At 38.4% G+C, this 16,775-nt stretch overlaps 1 protein-coding gene across 1 annotated transcript; it reads left to right on the forward strand.

The window, feature by feature from the left end:
* The first annotated feature begins 1,836 nt into the window (after positions 1-1,836).
* On the forward strand, positions 1,837-2,535 carry LOC101663553 (protein Flattop-like). Its single transcript, XM_045286596.1, has one exon. The coding sequence runs from the start codon at positions 1,837-1,839 to the stop codon at positions 2,533-2,535; it is 699 nt and encodes a 232-aa protein (XP_045142531.1).
* Positions 2,536-16,775: the final 14,240 nt, after the last annotated feature.

Below are 16,775 nucleotides of genomic sequence, written 5' to 3' on the forward strand. Positions count from 1 at the left end.
CATATACAGAAAAATATGCAAAAGAAAAGAAAACAATAACAAAATGAAAAAGAGAAAAGTCTCAGCTCCCCATTTATTCCCAGCCTTCCCAGCCACAACCCTAAGAAACTACTAATCCAATTACTTTATTCATAGGATTATCTGTCCTGGATTACATATACAGAAAAATATACTGGAGAAAAAAACCAATAACAACAGCAAATGAAAACAGAAAAATCTCAATTAAAAAGATAGCAAAAATATTAAAAATTAAAGCAAATTGAAAAAGGTCAAAATGGAGAAAAAATGATAAGGTATTAAATTTTCACCTAACTACATCTGTATTAATCCACTATCAGGTACACTGTGTCTGATAGCAAGGCTATTAGAATTCCTGGTTAACAGTCAGAGGGGATTCGTTGGAGGCTTCATCCACATAGATACACTGTTAATGTATTTTGGGCTTTTACTGCTGTGCATAGCCTTCTGAAAACTGGGTGCTCAGAATTTAAGCTCTAATGCCATTTCAACTTCTGGTCTTAGGTTTTATTATTTTAAATCTTTGTTGGATCACACAGACTGGTGTGCTTCTGTGTAGACTTAGCTTACACCTCACCTAGATAGTTACTTGTTTTAAAACAAGCCTTTAAGGCTCCAGACATTATTTTTTCTGATAGTCAGATACCATCTATTTTCTTCATCACACATTGCTATAGTGCTCAATGTGCAGATCTTCAGTGAGCTGTTCCTGAGGGCAAGAATTGAGGTGAGCCACATCATAAGAGTTAATTTTTCTTAGATTAGGGCTATTATGCATGAGCTCAAAATGTTTTCACATATCTATGGTTTAGATATGTCTCTGGTTCACTTTTGAGATATTCTTATCATTTTATGGCATCATATTATAAGTCATCTCCATGGGAGATATGGTAATTCTATTGATAGCATCATTAATGAAGCCAATGATAGGTAGTTTATAATACTGTTGATAAAAGGAAAGTATACATGTATAGGGTCTTATTTTTAGATAAAGATACATTGATTGTTTACTTGAAAGAATTAAAAGAAAACTTAAGTGACTGGACACTATTTTTTTTAATCGTTTTATTAGGGGCTCATACAACTCTTATCACAATCCATACATACATCAATTGTGTAAAACACATTAGTACATTCATTGCCCTCATCATTCTCAAAACATTTGCTCTCCACTAAGCCCCTGGCATCAGGTCCTCATTTTTTCCCCTCCCTCTCTCCTCCCCCATCCCTCATGAGCCTTTGATAATTTCTAAATTATTATTTTGTCATATCTAGCCCTGTCTGATGACTCCCTTCACCCACTTTTCTGTTGTTCATACCACAGGGAGGAGGTCACATATAGATCCTTGTAATAGGTTCCCTCTTTCCAACCCACTCTCCCTCTACCCTCCTTGTTTCGCCACTCACACCGCTGGTCCTGTAGGGATCATCTAGCCTGAATTCCCTGTGACTGGACACTATTTGTATAAACAATGAGGGTTGGAGATAGGACAAAGCTTTCAATTATGCTCACCCATCAAGGCAGAACTATGTTTACTAGACTAACACATGTCATGAAAAAGCAAACAAACTATGAAACTAGAAAATAGATGGCACTCTTGCATTGCCATTACGAGGCACCCTCAAAGCAAGAGATTACAACCAACGTCCAATGATTTCCAAAGACATAACACTAGAGGCACAGGCATCAGCTTCTTCTCGCGGGGGGGTGCTTCAGCCTTATGTCTGAGGTAGGATTTCAGTTCCTTTCATTTGCTACAGGTGTATTTAAGGTAAAGTCCAGTTCACTTGATGGAGTTTCCAAATCGGACGTAGCCTATGAAAGATGTTGTTCTGAGTCTCCCACCTCCAGGTGGACCACCAAGAGGGGTTGAGTATGAAAAAGCTTTCTCATCCAAGTATCTGCAGAACTGGTCTCCTAGCAAGTCATCAAAAGAGAGCATCTCTTCCCATGAAGGCTATACTCAGATTATCACCAATGATAGGAGTCACCTGTTACCTTTGGTGCCCCATTCCAAGGCAAGTCCTTGGGGTTCCTTCATGGGCACCTGGCAAATGCTTCTGAAGATACCTCCTGCTTGGGTGACTCTGACCTCCCATACCATGGCTAGTGCTGCCTCCCTCACCAAATGGATACAGAAAAATCCAGATCTGCTGAAGGCCTCCAATGGACTATGTCCTGAAACCTTAGGCAAGCTTCATGATGCAGACAGCCGGAAGAAACTCGGGGAGAAGGCTATGACAAAGACTGAGCAGCAAGCACCAAAGAGAACCAGCACCCCAAACTCACCAGCCACAAGCTGCAGTTTCCATGAACAACTGCAAAGCCCACCCCCTGCTGCAGGTCCCACTCCAGCTCTCCAAAATCCACCTGCCTCTCCTAACAGCTCCCCTGGGAGCCCGTGTTCACTGGAATGCTGGCAAGGTCCCACTCTGACCCAGAGTCCCAAATGCAAACCTGGGGCTTCAGAAGAGAATCAAGGCCATGCTGAGAAGGAAAACTTAACTAAAGATTGAGGGGAGGAGGCAAGACTACACCTCTCACCCCACCCCACATCTCCAGGTCAGGAATTTGAAGGAATAGGGTCATTGTGGGATGGGAGCAAAGAAAGTTTAGAAAACAAACATTGTTGAATCTTCTAAAAACAAAACAAAAAAGATGTTATTCTGTGTACCTTAAAAAGACAGACTCTAAAATCCAAGATAGCTATAGCAAGGGGCATGAGTTGCCAAAAGCAAGCTAGAAACTAGGTCCCAAGTGCCTAATTAGGAATATCATATGAATGGCAGTTTGCCGCCCCTGGTTTAGCACTCTTTCTAGAGCCTCTCCAGCCTTTGTTTTTGACAGTTTTCTGAATTGGATGATTATAGGTATAACGTGATATCTCATCCCTGGAAAAGAGGGATCTTGAGGCTGTAATAATGTAAGGTAACATTTCTGTCCAGAAAAGGTGCACAACATGTGAATTACATCTAATTGGTGGGAAATAATTACAAAGTCCATCTAACAGTAAAAGATAAGAGAAATCCTACCCTTAGAATGGGGAGAGAGTCATTAAAGATTATGATAATGGATTTGGGAGGAAGAAGATAAGCAATGTTGCATCTTAGGAAAACAAAAGCATTTGTCACTACACACCCTAAAGCATATGATTTTATGTTCATTAAGCCAAAAACTGTTATTCCACTCAACCAGGTGGTTACTCAGACTAGCTCTCTGACCAAACAGAGAATACCACACTTTATGCAGCAAAAGAATCCCCGGTGCTGCAGCAATTAAGGGCCTGGCTATTAACCGAATGATCAGCAGTTCAAACTAACAGAGGCTCCACCCTAGAAAGACCTGACAATTGGTTCCTCTAAAAATTAAAACCTAGAAAACCCTATAGGAAAGGCCTGCTCTTTTCACACGAGTCCAAACAGACACAATAGCACCTTCCAACAGCAACATACAGCAGAGTTTAATCAGTCCACGTATTTAGAATAAATACAAAATAGGACTTGTTAGGAGAGGAAGACTCAAAACCCATGGAAGTTTAAAGTTTTTCCATTTAATTTTAATGTATTATATTTTCCCATAACTTTGATGGTTGTTCCTTTTGATATACAAACTTACGTAGCATTCCCCTCACTATTAACTTTAAAATTAAGAAACATCTGTTTAGAGCCAGTTTCCAAGGGCCAAATCAAAATTTGAGAAGAATGTGCCATTTTCTCGCCAAGGCTGATTTATCCAGGGTCAGCACACATGACAATGTGACCAGGTTTGACTTAGATTTTGTCCACAGTGTCAAAGGCTAGAGCTGTAGATCACAGGGGAACTTCTAAGCTGTCATTGGAATTGAACCATAGGCTCCTACAAACCCTTTAACCAGAAGACGTGCATACTTATGGTCACGATGGAAGCACTGAGAAAGGAAGACAGAGTGAACCATCATGCTCAGAGAAAGAAAACCATCCCATACACTTGATTTGTGAAAAGATATTTGCATTAAAAATATAAGGCCTAGTCTCCCACTTTCAATGATATTTAAAGGACACACATTTAAACTTAATGTTAAAATTATATTATTTCATACTAAGAATAGAATCATAAACTCTGTATGAAAATTTTAATTTATGTGAAATTATTCTTCACTTCTTACATCACTTTCTACTCGATTAACTCCCTACACTTATGATGTGAAAGTAGGTTTGGCTGAAATTGCTTGGTAAGACAGTTATAAATACCACCTATCAATAAGGACCATAAATGGCAAGGACACTTGAACAGATTGATGAGGACATCAGTATTAATCTATTAGGGATTCTAAAAATATGTCTATTAATGCTGTCAGCATCTATTTTTTCACTCTCGTTGCAACAAATTCATAAATGATAAAGAATTCCAAAATTATATTAGCATTTCAAGATTAGACCATTTAATTATGTTATAAAATTATGCATTCACCATTTAATGGTAATCACAAAGCAACTTATATATCTTCTTCTTTGAATCACAATAGAAAATTTGTTCTATTTATCCGGTAATATCACACTGCCTTGTCATGTTAGGCTGGGTCGTCTAGAGAAACAAGCCCAATGACACTCATATATGTACAGGAAAGAGATTTATGTCAAGTAGTAATTTTATACCATGAAGGCATCCCACCCCAGTCCAACTCAAATCCAAAAGTCTGATGCAAGCCAGGGACCTCTTCGGACTCACATAGCTGCAGGCCCATGACACAGAAAGGTGGCCAGGTTGTGGCGAGATCACAGGCCAGATTCAAGGTCAGTGGAAACATGCCAGGGTACCTACAACGCTCAGAGTTGGGTGGCCCAAATGGGGCTGCCCTAGAAGCAGGTAGAGTCCCAGCAAACAGAAAGGTGAAGGGGCAGAGAGAGAGAGGTACCACTGTCTCTCACTCTTATGCAAACAGGCTTATGACCTCAAAGAGGTGTTAATTGCACTGGGGCCCAATTGATAGGTTAAGCCTCATCCCTACCCTTACCAGAGGGGTCTCTAGTTCACATAATCACTAATCCTCACAGTGTAGTGACTTGAATGTCTACATTCAAGAGAAAAACTGCGAGGGTGACTAACCAATATGTTCAAATAATGCTAATATCGGTTCATTTTCTTTTTCTTCAAAGGTTACAACTCGATTTTATCATAAATTAAGTAAATTTGGAGTGACAGGTGTTGAACATTGTATGAACACTGTAAGAATAAATGGTGTCAAATTGTGTAGGCTTTATAGTCCATACAATTTCCTCCCCAAAGGTAAAGAGCTAATGATTTACCAAACTTTAGTGTCTATATCTGCATAACATGTATAATAATCACTTCACAGGTAACTAAATTAAGTACAAAAGTATATATTATGGACTATGGTGCTTAGTATAGTGTGAATACACAATAACGTATTAAGTAATTTTCACCGAGGTGGTATTATGAGGTAATCTCCACTATGCCCACTGTTATGGTTAGTAACCATTGTGCTGATGTCCCCATATGAGCATGTCTGATGTCCCCATAAATAAAATAGCAAAATGGTGCTCAGGTCTGTGCCAACCCCAAGACCACTCACGAACTGGACTCAACCTGTCAAAGTGCACAGAGAAAACAACATAAACTATTTCCAGAGTGAAGCGACTAGGTAATTAATATAAAATAGTCGGAGCTTTCAGATAGAAAACGTGTTTTTGATAGAATGGAGAGCGTATTGTCCAACTCATGAAATTTAAAAGGTAAATAATAACATGCAGACTGAACATATTCAAAGGTTGCTGTAATAAAGGATGTATTGAGGGAAGATTTCGTGTGCTAAAAGTAATTTCTTGAAATATTAATGAAACTGACATTTCCAACAAAGCCAGGTAATTTCACTTTGATTGAATAATTAAATTTGAATAAGTGAAAATGCATTTGCAATAAAGGAAAAAATTCCATTTTTATATTTTGGAGTTACATTCAATTATACCTTAAAGTTACATATTTTTCTATTCCAAAGAAAAAATAGAATCAATATAAATTTCACTTCATCCCCCAAATATTTTATTTTTAAGATATATTACCACGAACATGAAATTAATGAGATGAAACAAATGCATAGGAATTATTGAATATAAAACTGATGATCAACTCAATAAGCCTTCACTAAATTCACAGAAAAATATATGTATACACATATATGCAACTGAAAAATAAAACCACAAACTCTTAGAAAACATTTGTAATATTATCTTACCCCCAAAAATATAAAGTTATGATCCAGTACAAAAAAGACAAATGACCCAATTTTAAGCGGGCAGAGAGTTGAATAGATATTTTACTAAATAAACTATACAAATGGCCAATAAATGCATTTTAAATGCTCAGAGTGATTAGTCTAGTGATAAATGCAAGTTACAAACAGAAAGAACACTCTTTACACTTCATATTGTGATAAATTCTTCATCGTATTACAGACAACATTGTACTTCAAAATAGATCTTGAATTTGACATGAATGTGATACCATCTCTCTCGTATGTGTCATTTCAGCCGTAGTAAACCTTATGGTTTTCTGATTCAGAATCACCAATACCAGTCCATTTCAGCTCATTAACACCTACCGTATTGATCTTTATGTGTTTCATTTCATTTTTGATACTTTCCAATTTCCCAAGCTTCATATTTTATAAATTCCAAGTTCTGATTAGTAATTGAAGATTTCAGCTTTCGCTCCTCATTTTGATTCATGCCCCATCAGCAAATGAAGGTCCCCAAACTTTACTCCCACAGGTTAGCCTATCATTATGGTGGACTCTAAATTGAGAAAGCAGCTCTTCCTTGGTGATATTTTGTAGTTGACTTCTGACCGAAGGAGCTCATTGTCTGGGATTATGTCTAATAATGTTCTGCTTCTGTACATGAGGTTTTCAGTATCTGACAATGTTGGGGTGCTAGCCATTAGGTTGTCAGTGGTAATAACTCAGAAGTTTACAGCCCATTCCTCCTTCATAGTCTGTTCTTAATTTGGAAGCTCTGCTGAAACCCGTTCACTCTGGGTGGTCCTGTAGCATTTGAAATACTGGTAACGTTTTTCCAGCAACACAGCAACAAACAAACCATGTAGCATGACAAACAGAGAATACTGTCTCTAAAAGCATCATGTTTATTCTCTTATAAGGAGATCCAGCAACTATTATTCAAATATATACATCAACCATGAAAACTAGTGGTGTATAAATTGAACAATCCTACTAATGTCTTAGTCTAGAATTGATCAAATGTGCAATGGAAATGCACTGAGAACTATTGGTGATTAAAATGCAAAAGTTGGAAACTAAAAGGAAGAAATGGTGGTTGGAAAATATGGTGTAGACGATAAGAAACCAAACTGGAGATTGTATGATTTCATTTTTCAAGACCCATGATTTCTTAATTCAAAAATCCTTTTTTTCAATAACAAAAAAGATGACACTAAATGTGGACCTCTCCAGAAGGAATAAACAGAAATAAAATTAATTACATTTGTGAGAATAGATGATGGAGAGCTCCACATCAGCAGCTAATACCAGGCCAGGGGCAGACTGTGGAACAGACAAATAACTTGCTCCTATGTCAGTTCAGGTTGAAGCTGAAGAAAATTTCGACTCCATTAGAAACGAAATAGAACCTTGAGTGGATCCCACCTGAATTTTGAGGAGGCCTCAAGAGAACATCTCAAGAGCAGTTATGCTGCGCCGAACAAAATCCGAGAAGACATCTAGAACATCATACATGTAGCAACCAAAAAGTTATGAAGAGGCGAGGAAAGAAAGGATCAAAGCAGATGTCAGAAAATTTTAAAAGGCCTATCAGGAAAACAAAGTCAAATATTATAATGAAAGTGCAAACACCTAAAGTTAGACAACCAAGAAGGAAGACCATACTCAGCATATCTTCTACTGACAAAAAAACTCAAGACTTGAGGTGCAATATTGAAGGCACTATGGACAAAATATTGAGTGATGAAGGAAGCATCAAAAGAAGATGAAAAGAATACACAGAATCACTGTGCCAAAAAGAACTAGTCAACATTCAACCACATCAAGAGATAGCATATAACCAAGAACCAATGGGACTGAAGGAAGAAGTCCAAGTTGCACTGAAGTTTTGCATTAGCCCAAAACAAGGCTCCATGAAATGATGGAATAGCAACTGAAATATTTCAACAAGCTGATGAAACACTAGAAGCACTTATGCATGTATACCAGAAAATTTGGAAGATAGCAACCTGGCCAACTAACTGGAAGAAATTCATATTTGTAACCATTTCAAAGAAAGATGACTCAACAGAATGCTCAACCTATAGAACAGCAATATTGATATCATATGCATGCAAATTCTCCTGAAGAGCATCCAGCAGCACTTGCAGCAGTACATCAACAGAGAACAGACAGAGGATCAGGCTGGATTCAGAAGACCTGGAACAAGAGATACCATTGCTGTCAGATGGACCTTGGTGGAAAACAGAGAACACTGGAAATATGTTTACTTGCTTTATATTGACTATGGAAAGATAATAACCTATGTAGATTATAACCGAACTATAGATAGCCTTGAGAAGAAGGGGAATTCCAAAACACTTCATCGTACTCAGGTGGCAGTTGTACATTTATCAAGAAGCGATTGTGCACACATAACAAAGCAATACTGCATGGCTTAACATCATGAAAGGTGAGAGGCAAGGCTGTACCTCTGGGCATAGTTATTCAATCTGGATGCTGAACAAATAATCAGAGAAGCTGGATTAGATGTAGAAGAATGCAGCATCAAGATTGGAAGAAGGTTTGTGAACAACCTACAATATGCAGATGATACAACCTTGCATGCTGAAAGTGAGGAGGACCTAATAAAGTATTTTGCATGTGATGGTGATATTGGTTGATAATTTACAGATTCTGTAGGCTCACCTTTATTTGGGGTGGGCATAACCGTGATTCCCTTCCAGTCAGGAAGCCAGGAAGCTGTCTTGCAATTCTTGGACTACACTAGGGAGTATTAGAGTGCTGCGGAAGCACTGCAATTAGGATCTTCTTTATCCCCGACCCTCTACTTCACCAAGCATATGGCCTTTTCCAGTCACTGGTCTTTACAGATAACATGTCCAATGTACATGAGACAAAGTTCACAAGAATACAAGCTAGTCTTAGTTCCACATTTTTCATCAGTTATTGAAGACATGAGGGGAAAGGCATATTCCTAACAAACATCGAGCTTGCTCTACTCCTGTCTATAAATTATCCTTGCTGTTCATACAGGCACATACCAAACAAAATTGTTACAATACCATTAGCATTTGGAATATGGGGGGGGCAATCTTTACTCTGCAATCATTAAAGGACATTTGGTCAATCAAAGACAAAAATGATCCAAAACAATATTACTGACACATTTTTTCCCTAGCTCAAACCATTTAAAATACTACTGGGATGTTATCAAACATATAGAACCTGTCCTTTCTAAAAGGATAAGAAAGGGGATTTGTCTACCTTTGGCCAGAGATTCATATGGAATCCTCTGGAAGTTGAATTTGTACATGTTTTCACCTTTCATATGTTCAACCTGATACCTTGCCTTCTTCACCATCTTGGGGTTTTTTTTGCTGAGTCTAAATGAGAAGCTACCCAGATCCTTTATAACCAACACCTCAATGTGCCCTATGCATGTGCATGTGCATGTGCACACACACACACACACACACACACACACACGCACACACGCGCACGCGCACGCACACACTCTTATACCTCTCTGAACAGGCACAAGAGATTCCATTCAGTCTGCTTAGAGTATAAAGATGGAACCAGCCAGAAACATTTTCTCCTCTACCCTCAATAACAAGAATTTCCTGTAATAACTTGCCATTTCCAGGAGCTGATCTCCAGGGCAGATTTTCCCTGATTTTAAAAATAAGATTTTTTTTTTCTGTTTTTAATTCTTTCACATGGATATTGTCTCTTCAAATAAAAGAACAGGAGTATGAGAAGCAAAGAAACATTGGTTTAAGCAAACCTAATTTCCTGCAAGCTTTCCTTCATGTTTCAACAATATTGTAGCTTGTTCACATGTTCAAGAATTTTTAAAAATCCTTTTCTGAATCAAGTGTCGCACTACCTGTTTGAGGTCAGTAAGGTTGGGATTCTGATCTTCATTACGCTACGAGAAGACCCTAAGCTTCGGAGAGATGAACTGCGAACCAGAGGTGACACCATCAACAGATGGCCACTGTAAGGCCACGTGGCAGGCACTCATGCTGGCCCTTATCACACGCTAAGGCTACTGGATTGTAGCTTTTTCCCTTAATTTTATTTTGCACCTTAATTTTCCTTAACTTTATTTTGCACCTTAATTTTCTAGTTCTATTCTCAAACATATAGAAAAGGTTCAAGTACAAATAACTTTTATGTCCTTTGAAATGCAGCAATTTTTAACAGTTTACTCCACCTCTTTAATAATTTCTATATGTATGTACACACATGTACACTTGAGGTTAAGTTGCAAATGTCATACAACATTCTATCAAATACTGCCAGATGTATTCCCTAAGAGCAAAGATGATTTCAAAAAAAATCATATTACTATAGTTTATAGCCAATTTACACCAACTGTTCCAGTGAAGTTTTTTTCTGTATAGTTTTTTTTTTGGTTCAATGTCTAATTCAAAATGGTAGCTTGAATTTACTTGTCAACTCCCCTAGGTTTCAATCCTCTGAAACAGTGCCTCAGTCTTTCTATCAAAACCGTGATGCTTAAAAAAGGCAACTGGCCTTTTATTTGGTAAAATGTCAATTGGGTTTGTTTGATATGTCCTCAGGAGGTGCATCTTTGGGTCAGGGATACTGAATACATGATATGTTGTCCTCAGTGCATCATAGCAGGAGGGTTATCTTGGATGTTCCATTAGGAGTGATGTTAATTCTGATCATCTGATTGAGGGAGTGTCAACAGGGTCTCTCCAATCCAGTATTACTATTTTCCCTTTATAATGACCAGTTCTTTTTAAAGAGAAATTTTGAGATTATATAAAGTCCTATATATTTTTTTAATCAAAACTTTACCTATTTCTTTTAGTATCAATTAGTGGATTTTTCCATGGCTTGATTATTATGTCTACAAGATGATACTATTCCATCTCTGAGGTAATTAGTTAATTGTACCAACCTGGCCAATAAACACATGTGGGGTTGATTGAAGAGCAGAGGGATAAATGGCTCAGTGAACCTTGCCTTTCTAGTTCTCAGGTCCCTTGCTTTGTAATGATCGGACCAGGGTGCTGTTGCCTTGGCCAGTTCACTGTTCAGCTGGCAGGGCTCACTTCCTGCAAGACATCCCCAGGAGAAGCCTCATGGACCTACCCCGATGCAGCCCTGGGTGCAGGAGCAGCCGCATGGAGACCCTTGTCAGTGCTGAAATGCTTACATTCGCTGATTCAGCTTTCCTCCTGCAGTCAGCGTCATAGTGTGTGTCTTGTGAGATGGAGGAGGACTTTGTGGATTGTGTTGGACATACGGGTTAATGTTGGACTTGTGGGCTTGGGCAGCACTGGGTTGGGATGTTTTCTTGATGTGCACTTAACCTTTATATCAAACTCTCTCTTATACACGAGTTTCTGTGGATTTGTTTCTCTAAAGTACCCAGACTAATACAATCTCCATCATTCTTTCTACCTTGATTAACATTTTATTAAGATGAAATGGTCCTATTGCAAAGACTCCACCATTAGGAATTAATGCATTCATTTATCTATAATCAATATGGACTTGTGGATTCTTTCCAATGAATTTACATTCTATTATTATTATTAATTTTTAATCCTCAAATTGTTTCACATTTGGGTACATTAAGCACCTTGATATTGCCTTTTGGGTTCTTCTGACAAAAACTAGTCATTTTTTGAACTTACATTTTTGGTACGAGATATTCCATATTGAATGTGTGCAAAAAATCACAGGGAGGCAGAAGTTTTTCCAAGCACAGAAGGCTATTAAGATAATTTCCCAATTTCTTATCCACAAGTCAGTAAAGAATACTACAAGGATCCTGCTCTATCTGATCTATATGTCTATTTATATTAAAATAGCCTCTTCTAGATAGCATTGAGGAAATTGATACATGTCTGCAGGCAATTGCTCAAGGGTCTACCTTTAAAACTGCTGCATTAGTGTTGTCTCACTTAGCTTCAACCATAGACATACTGGGCCACAATTCACAGAGGGGCTGGTTAGTTAGCTAATACAGAGGAAGATACTAGGGGGCTGTGTTGGGTTACAAATGCGGTAAAACTCTTCTCTCATTGACATATTTACTATTAAACTTTCCCTCCCTTGAGCTCCAGCTCCTCCACATGCCTAATTATTACTAGATAGCTCCTTTAAGATGATGAGTATCTCCTAAACTGGATTGATTACCTGCTTCATTAATCTAGTCCCCTTTCTGTTTTCCCAATAAAAATATCATGACTCCATCGACTTACCCAGCATAGCTCTGCTCCTTGCTGTTCCTGGCATTTGATTTCCCCTCCCTGGCCTCCACTGCTAGTTTCCAAGGCCTCATTATCTCTCATCCAGCCCACCCACTGAAATTGGCTTGTTTAAACAAGACTTCTCAAAAAATATATATGCTGGGGGAAAAATAAAATAGTAACACCTCTTGCTTCTGCCAGCTCGGATTCCATTTTGCTCACTAACGTCGATGGTGGAGGCCCTTGGTGGAAAATATGGTTAAAGCATTGTGCTACTGACTAAAATATTGACGGTTCAAACTCGCTCAAAAGCACCTCACAAGACATAACTGGCAATCTTTGAGAGATCCATCTTTAAAACCCCATGAGTATAGTTCTACTCTGACACACACGGGATCATCATGAGTTGGCATCAGCTTTATGGGAACATCTCTTTCTTTAGATTTACTCACTGCTGTGTGGGTTCTGATCTCGACTCCTGATCCTCTTCTAGGGTTCCTCTAGTTTTGGCCATCGATCCACAGCTTATTAGGCAACTCAATGCACAAGCCATGCAGACATTGTCTCTCTAGCACCCTGAGCCGCATAGGAAGTGATGAGCTCTGTGTGGTCTCTGCTTTGGCATGGCAGGACATACTCGTAAGCAGTAAGCCTGGGTACTCCAGGAAGAAGAATCCGATTTTTTCATTGCTTGTCGCTCCGATCCCCCAAATATTTGTGATAATGCCTATAACCTATATTTCCATAGTGCTTTGCCGTTTGTAAAATCTTACTTAAGTTCTCGAAAACTCTCCCAACAGGGCACCATACAGCTGTGAGGAGCTTTTTCAAAGCATTGACCTAATCATGTCATTCTGTAGCTAGTTCTGAGTTATCTGCGAGATAAAGACTAATATCCGGCTTGTAAGATGGTTCATTATGAGGTTGTTTTGTGAACTGCATGTCTCCCTACTTCTAACCAAGCTGAATTACTACCTCATGTTCCCCTATCCCTTAACATTCACTTGTGCTCCTTTGTTTTTATATATATTTATATATATTATTCCTACTTGCTGAAATAACCTTATCTGGGCCTTTCTGGTAAACTCCTGACTGTTCTTTAAGATTAGCTGCAAATACTAACTCCTTCTGAAGCCCTAAGCATCATCTTTCTCTGCCTTGTGTCTTCCAGCTCTGTGTTTTCCATTGGGAACCTCGTCTCTCTTGGTAACCTCCTTCAGAGAAGGGCAAGATCTCATCCGTATCTCTATCGCCAGCATTCGGCATCCTCCACATACTCAGTCATTATTGTCCATATGTCTGAGAGCACAGCAAGTTTCCACTAATCCAATGAGACGACAAATCAAAGAAAGCTACCCACCGATCACAGATGTACCATATTCCAATCTATAAGACCACATTATAATTCATTAAATTTTAACTATTTTCAGTCACTCTCTAAGAAGCACAGGAAAGGGATATTACAGCACTATGTATTTCATGAGTAAAATCTTTCCACCTGAAAAAATTCTTGGATTGTCTAACCATCAGATTTATTTAATCTGAGGAATGAAAAAAAATTTTCGGAGGAGATTGTTATTATCTGGTTCACTTGTATATTCTTAATGCAGAATAGGTGTTCTGAGAAGTTGGCAACAAAGAATGGAGACCTCTTCATCAACACGTTGGTACAACACTTTATCCTCTGACTCACCCTGATGTAGATGAACACTTTGAAATACCCTTGGAAATCCATTTCAGATTCTGTCATAGGACAGAATTTATACTACTGAATTATTTATCCATGTTACTGCAGCTCACTTTTTTAGGATGATCACTATGCCAGAAGGTCACAAGAATACTCATTTCTGTAGCCATTTTCTGCAAAAGAAATGGAGAGCCACTCTTTTCCAAATTAGGCTCCCAAAAAATGAATAAGTAAGCAAGTACATTTTAAAATAAAATGTACTTGAGAGAAATAAAATAAAATAACTAAATAAAATTGAGAGAAAGAGGACTTCACAGTAAGTGTAAAACTCAATTCTAACCTAGGTGTAACGTGTAATTTTACTTTCCTCCAAAGAGATAGGCAATTTTCCCACCAACACTCATTTTTCCATCTTTTTGCTATTAAAGTAATATTCATTTACACATAGTAATTCATCACGTAGTAATTACACATAGTAATTTATCACATCTATTAAATGTAATTCTGAATTCTTTGCTCTGTTCCACTGCTCTATGTCTTTTTCTGAAAAAACTGCCATATTGATTTGATTAGTATATTTTCCTTCATTCATAAATAAGAGTAGCCAAGTAACACTAGATATTAAGAAAAAGTTAGTCAAACATGAAAGGACAAATATCATATGAGAACACTATTGTAAAAAAGTAAACAGGTTTTTACACTAAAGTAAATATTCTTTGATGGTTACCAGAGTGGTAGAGGAAGGAGAGAGAAATGACTAACTAGAGGGTAGACACATGCTAACTTAAGTGGAGGGTATAAAATGGGAGGGAGGGAAGAAAAGAATAATAAGACCCACTTCTTCATTGGACACCCAGAATAAATAGCAGGCAAAATCAATTTTTAGATTATTCTGAAATAAGTGAAAAAGTATTTGACATGCAATCAGAGAACAAAGTCAACAACTGAAAGAAACTTAGAGGACACAGAAACAATACCACGATCAGAAGAAAACTTGGAGGAGTTTAATTAATATCCTCATAGAAGTAACAGAAAACATCCAAGAGACAAAAACAGGATGTGTGTGTGTGAGAGAGAGAGAGAGAGAAAACTAACGCCAATTCATAGCCACCCAATAGGCCAGGTCAGAACTACTCTTGTGAGTTTCTGAGACTGTAACTCTTTGCAGAAAGCCCCATCTTTCTCCTGCGGAGTGGCTGGTGGTTTGGAACTGCTGACCTTTGGGATCACAGCCCAACTCATAAGCACAATGCTACCAGGGTTTCCTAAAATATAGTAGAATTTATCAAAAGACTAATACAGAACTTTTTCCCATATTTGAAAACCTGTTTTCAGATTTAAAACTCTACCCAGAGACCAACAGAATGAATGAAGATTATCAGCAGATGTCAGGAAAATAGGAATAATCCTAAAAAACATTTACACAGGAAAAGAAAACTAGAATGCATTAAAAGATCAGGAATGAATCAAAATTGTTCATAACTTTTCACAACTGTAGCAGTCAGAAGGAAAGCAGGCCATAATTCTGGAGCGATAACAAGATAAAGATATCTACAGTTTTCAAATGTGAGAGCTCAAATAATGATCTCCTGTGCTACGCAGGTTTCTCTAGAGGAGTAAAGCCACTTACACATGTATGTGTACGTATCAAGAAAGAGATTTGTATGAAGAGATGGCTCACACAGTGGCAGAAGTAGGTAAATCCAGTCCAGGTCAAGTCTATGGGACAAATGTAAACCGAAGCTTCTCATGACTCCTATAAATTGAAGAGGCTGAAGAACAGAAAAGAGGAAAACAAATCAGAAAGTCCACAGTGGGTGCAGAAATTAGCCAAATGACTCCAAGGTTGACAGTCAGCTGATGGCTCCTGGGATCAGTAGGTGATATAACAGGAAGTCAATGAACCATATGTCAGATTCAAATAGAAGCTAATGAGTTTCCACACACTCTCTATTCATAATAAAGGTTTCATAGTAAAAGTAAGCCACACCCTGAATAAAACCCCCCTCAATTGTTGCAAGGCTGTGAGAAAATTAAGGAGATCTATTCTCACCAGGCAGTGTTTTGTTCTGCTGTGCGTACAATCTCTATGGGTCCGTGCCCACTCAGTGGCACCGAACAGCAACACAATTTTCCCCAGGAGGAGTGCTGATGGCATAGTGGTTGCCCTTTGGGCTGAAAATCACAAGGTCAGCAGTCACTCCATGGGAGAACGATGAGGCTTTCTACTGTTGTGAAGAGTGACAGTCTCAGAAATGCACAGGGGCAGTTCTACCCTGCCCTAAAGCAGCACTCTGAGTCAGAACCAGCTAGGCGGCAGTGAGTTTGGTGTTGTTTATTCTCCCCACAACTGCTTGGCCACTTCACAGAACACCTCATCATGGAGCTGACATGCTATACTAGATCACATCATGGGAGAAACTGGCCCATTCAGATTGGCATGAAACCCAACTACCACTCCCAGAAAGCTGCTAGTATCTGGAGTCTCTCAAAATGAAACACAATATTCAATACAAGAAAAGGATAACTTTCTGGGTAAGACTGAAGAGAGGTCTCCAGATAACAGACCGTAAAACAACCCATTGAGCTCATTGC

Source organism: Echinops telfairi, unplaced genomic scaffold (assembly GCF_000313985.2).
Source record: "Echinops telfairi isolate 266 unplaced genomic scaffold, ASM31398v2 ScPeMD7_9;HRSCAF=40, whole genome shotgun sequence".
NCBI classification, from domain to species: domain Eukaryota; kingdom Metazoa; phylum Chordata; class Mammalia; order Afrosoricida; family Tenrecidae; genus Echinops; species Echinops telfairi.

Excerpts from the sequence above, each read along its gene's own strand:
- LOC101663553 (XM_045286596.1), top strand. The coding sequence starts at position 1,837 with ATGAAAGATGTTGTTCTGAGTCTCCCACCTCCAGGTGGACCACCAAGA.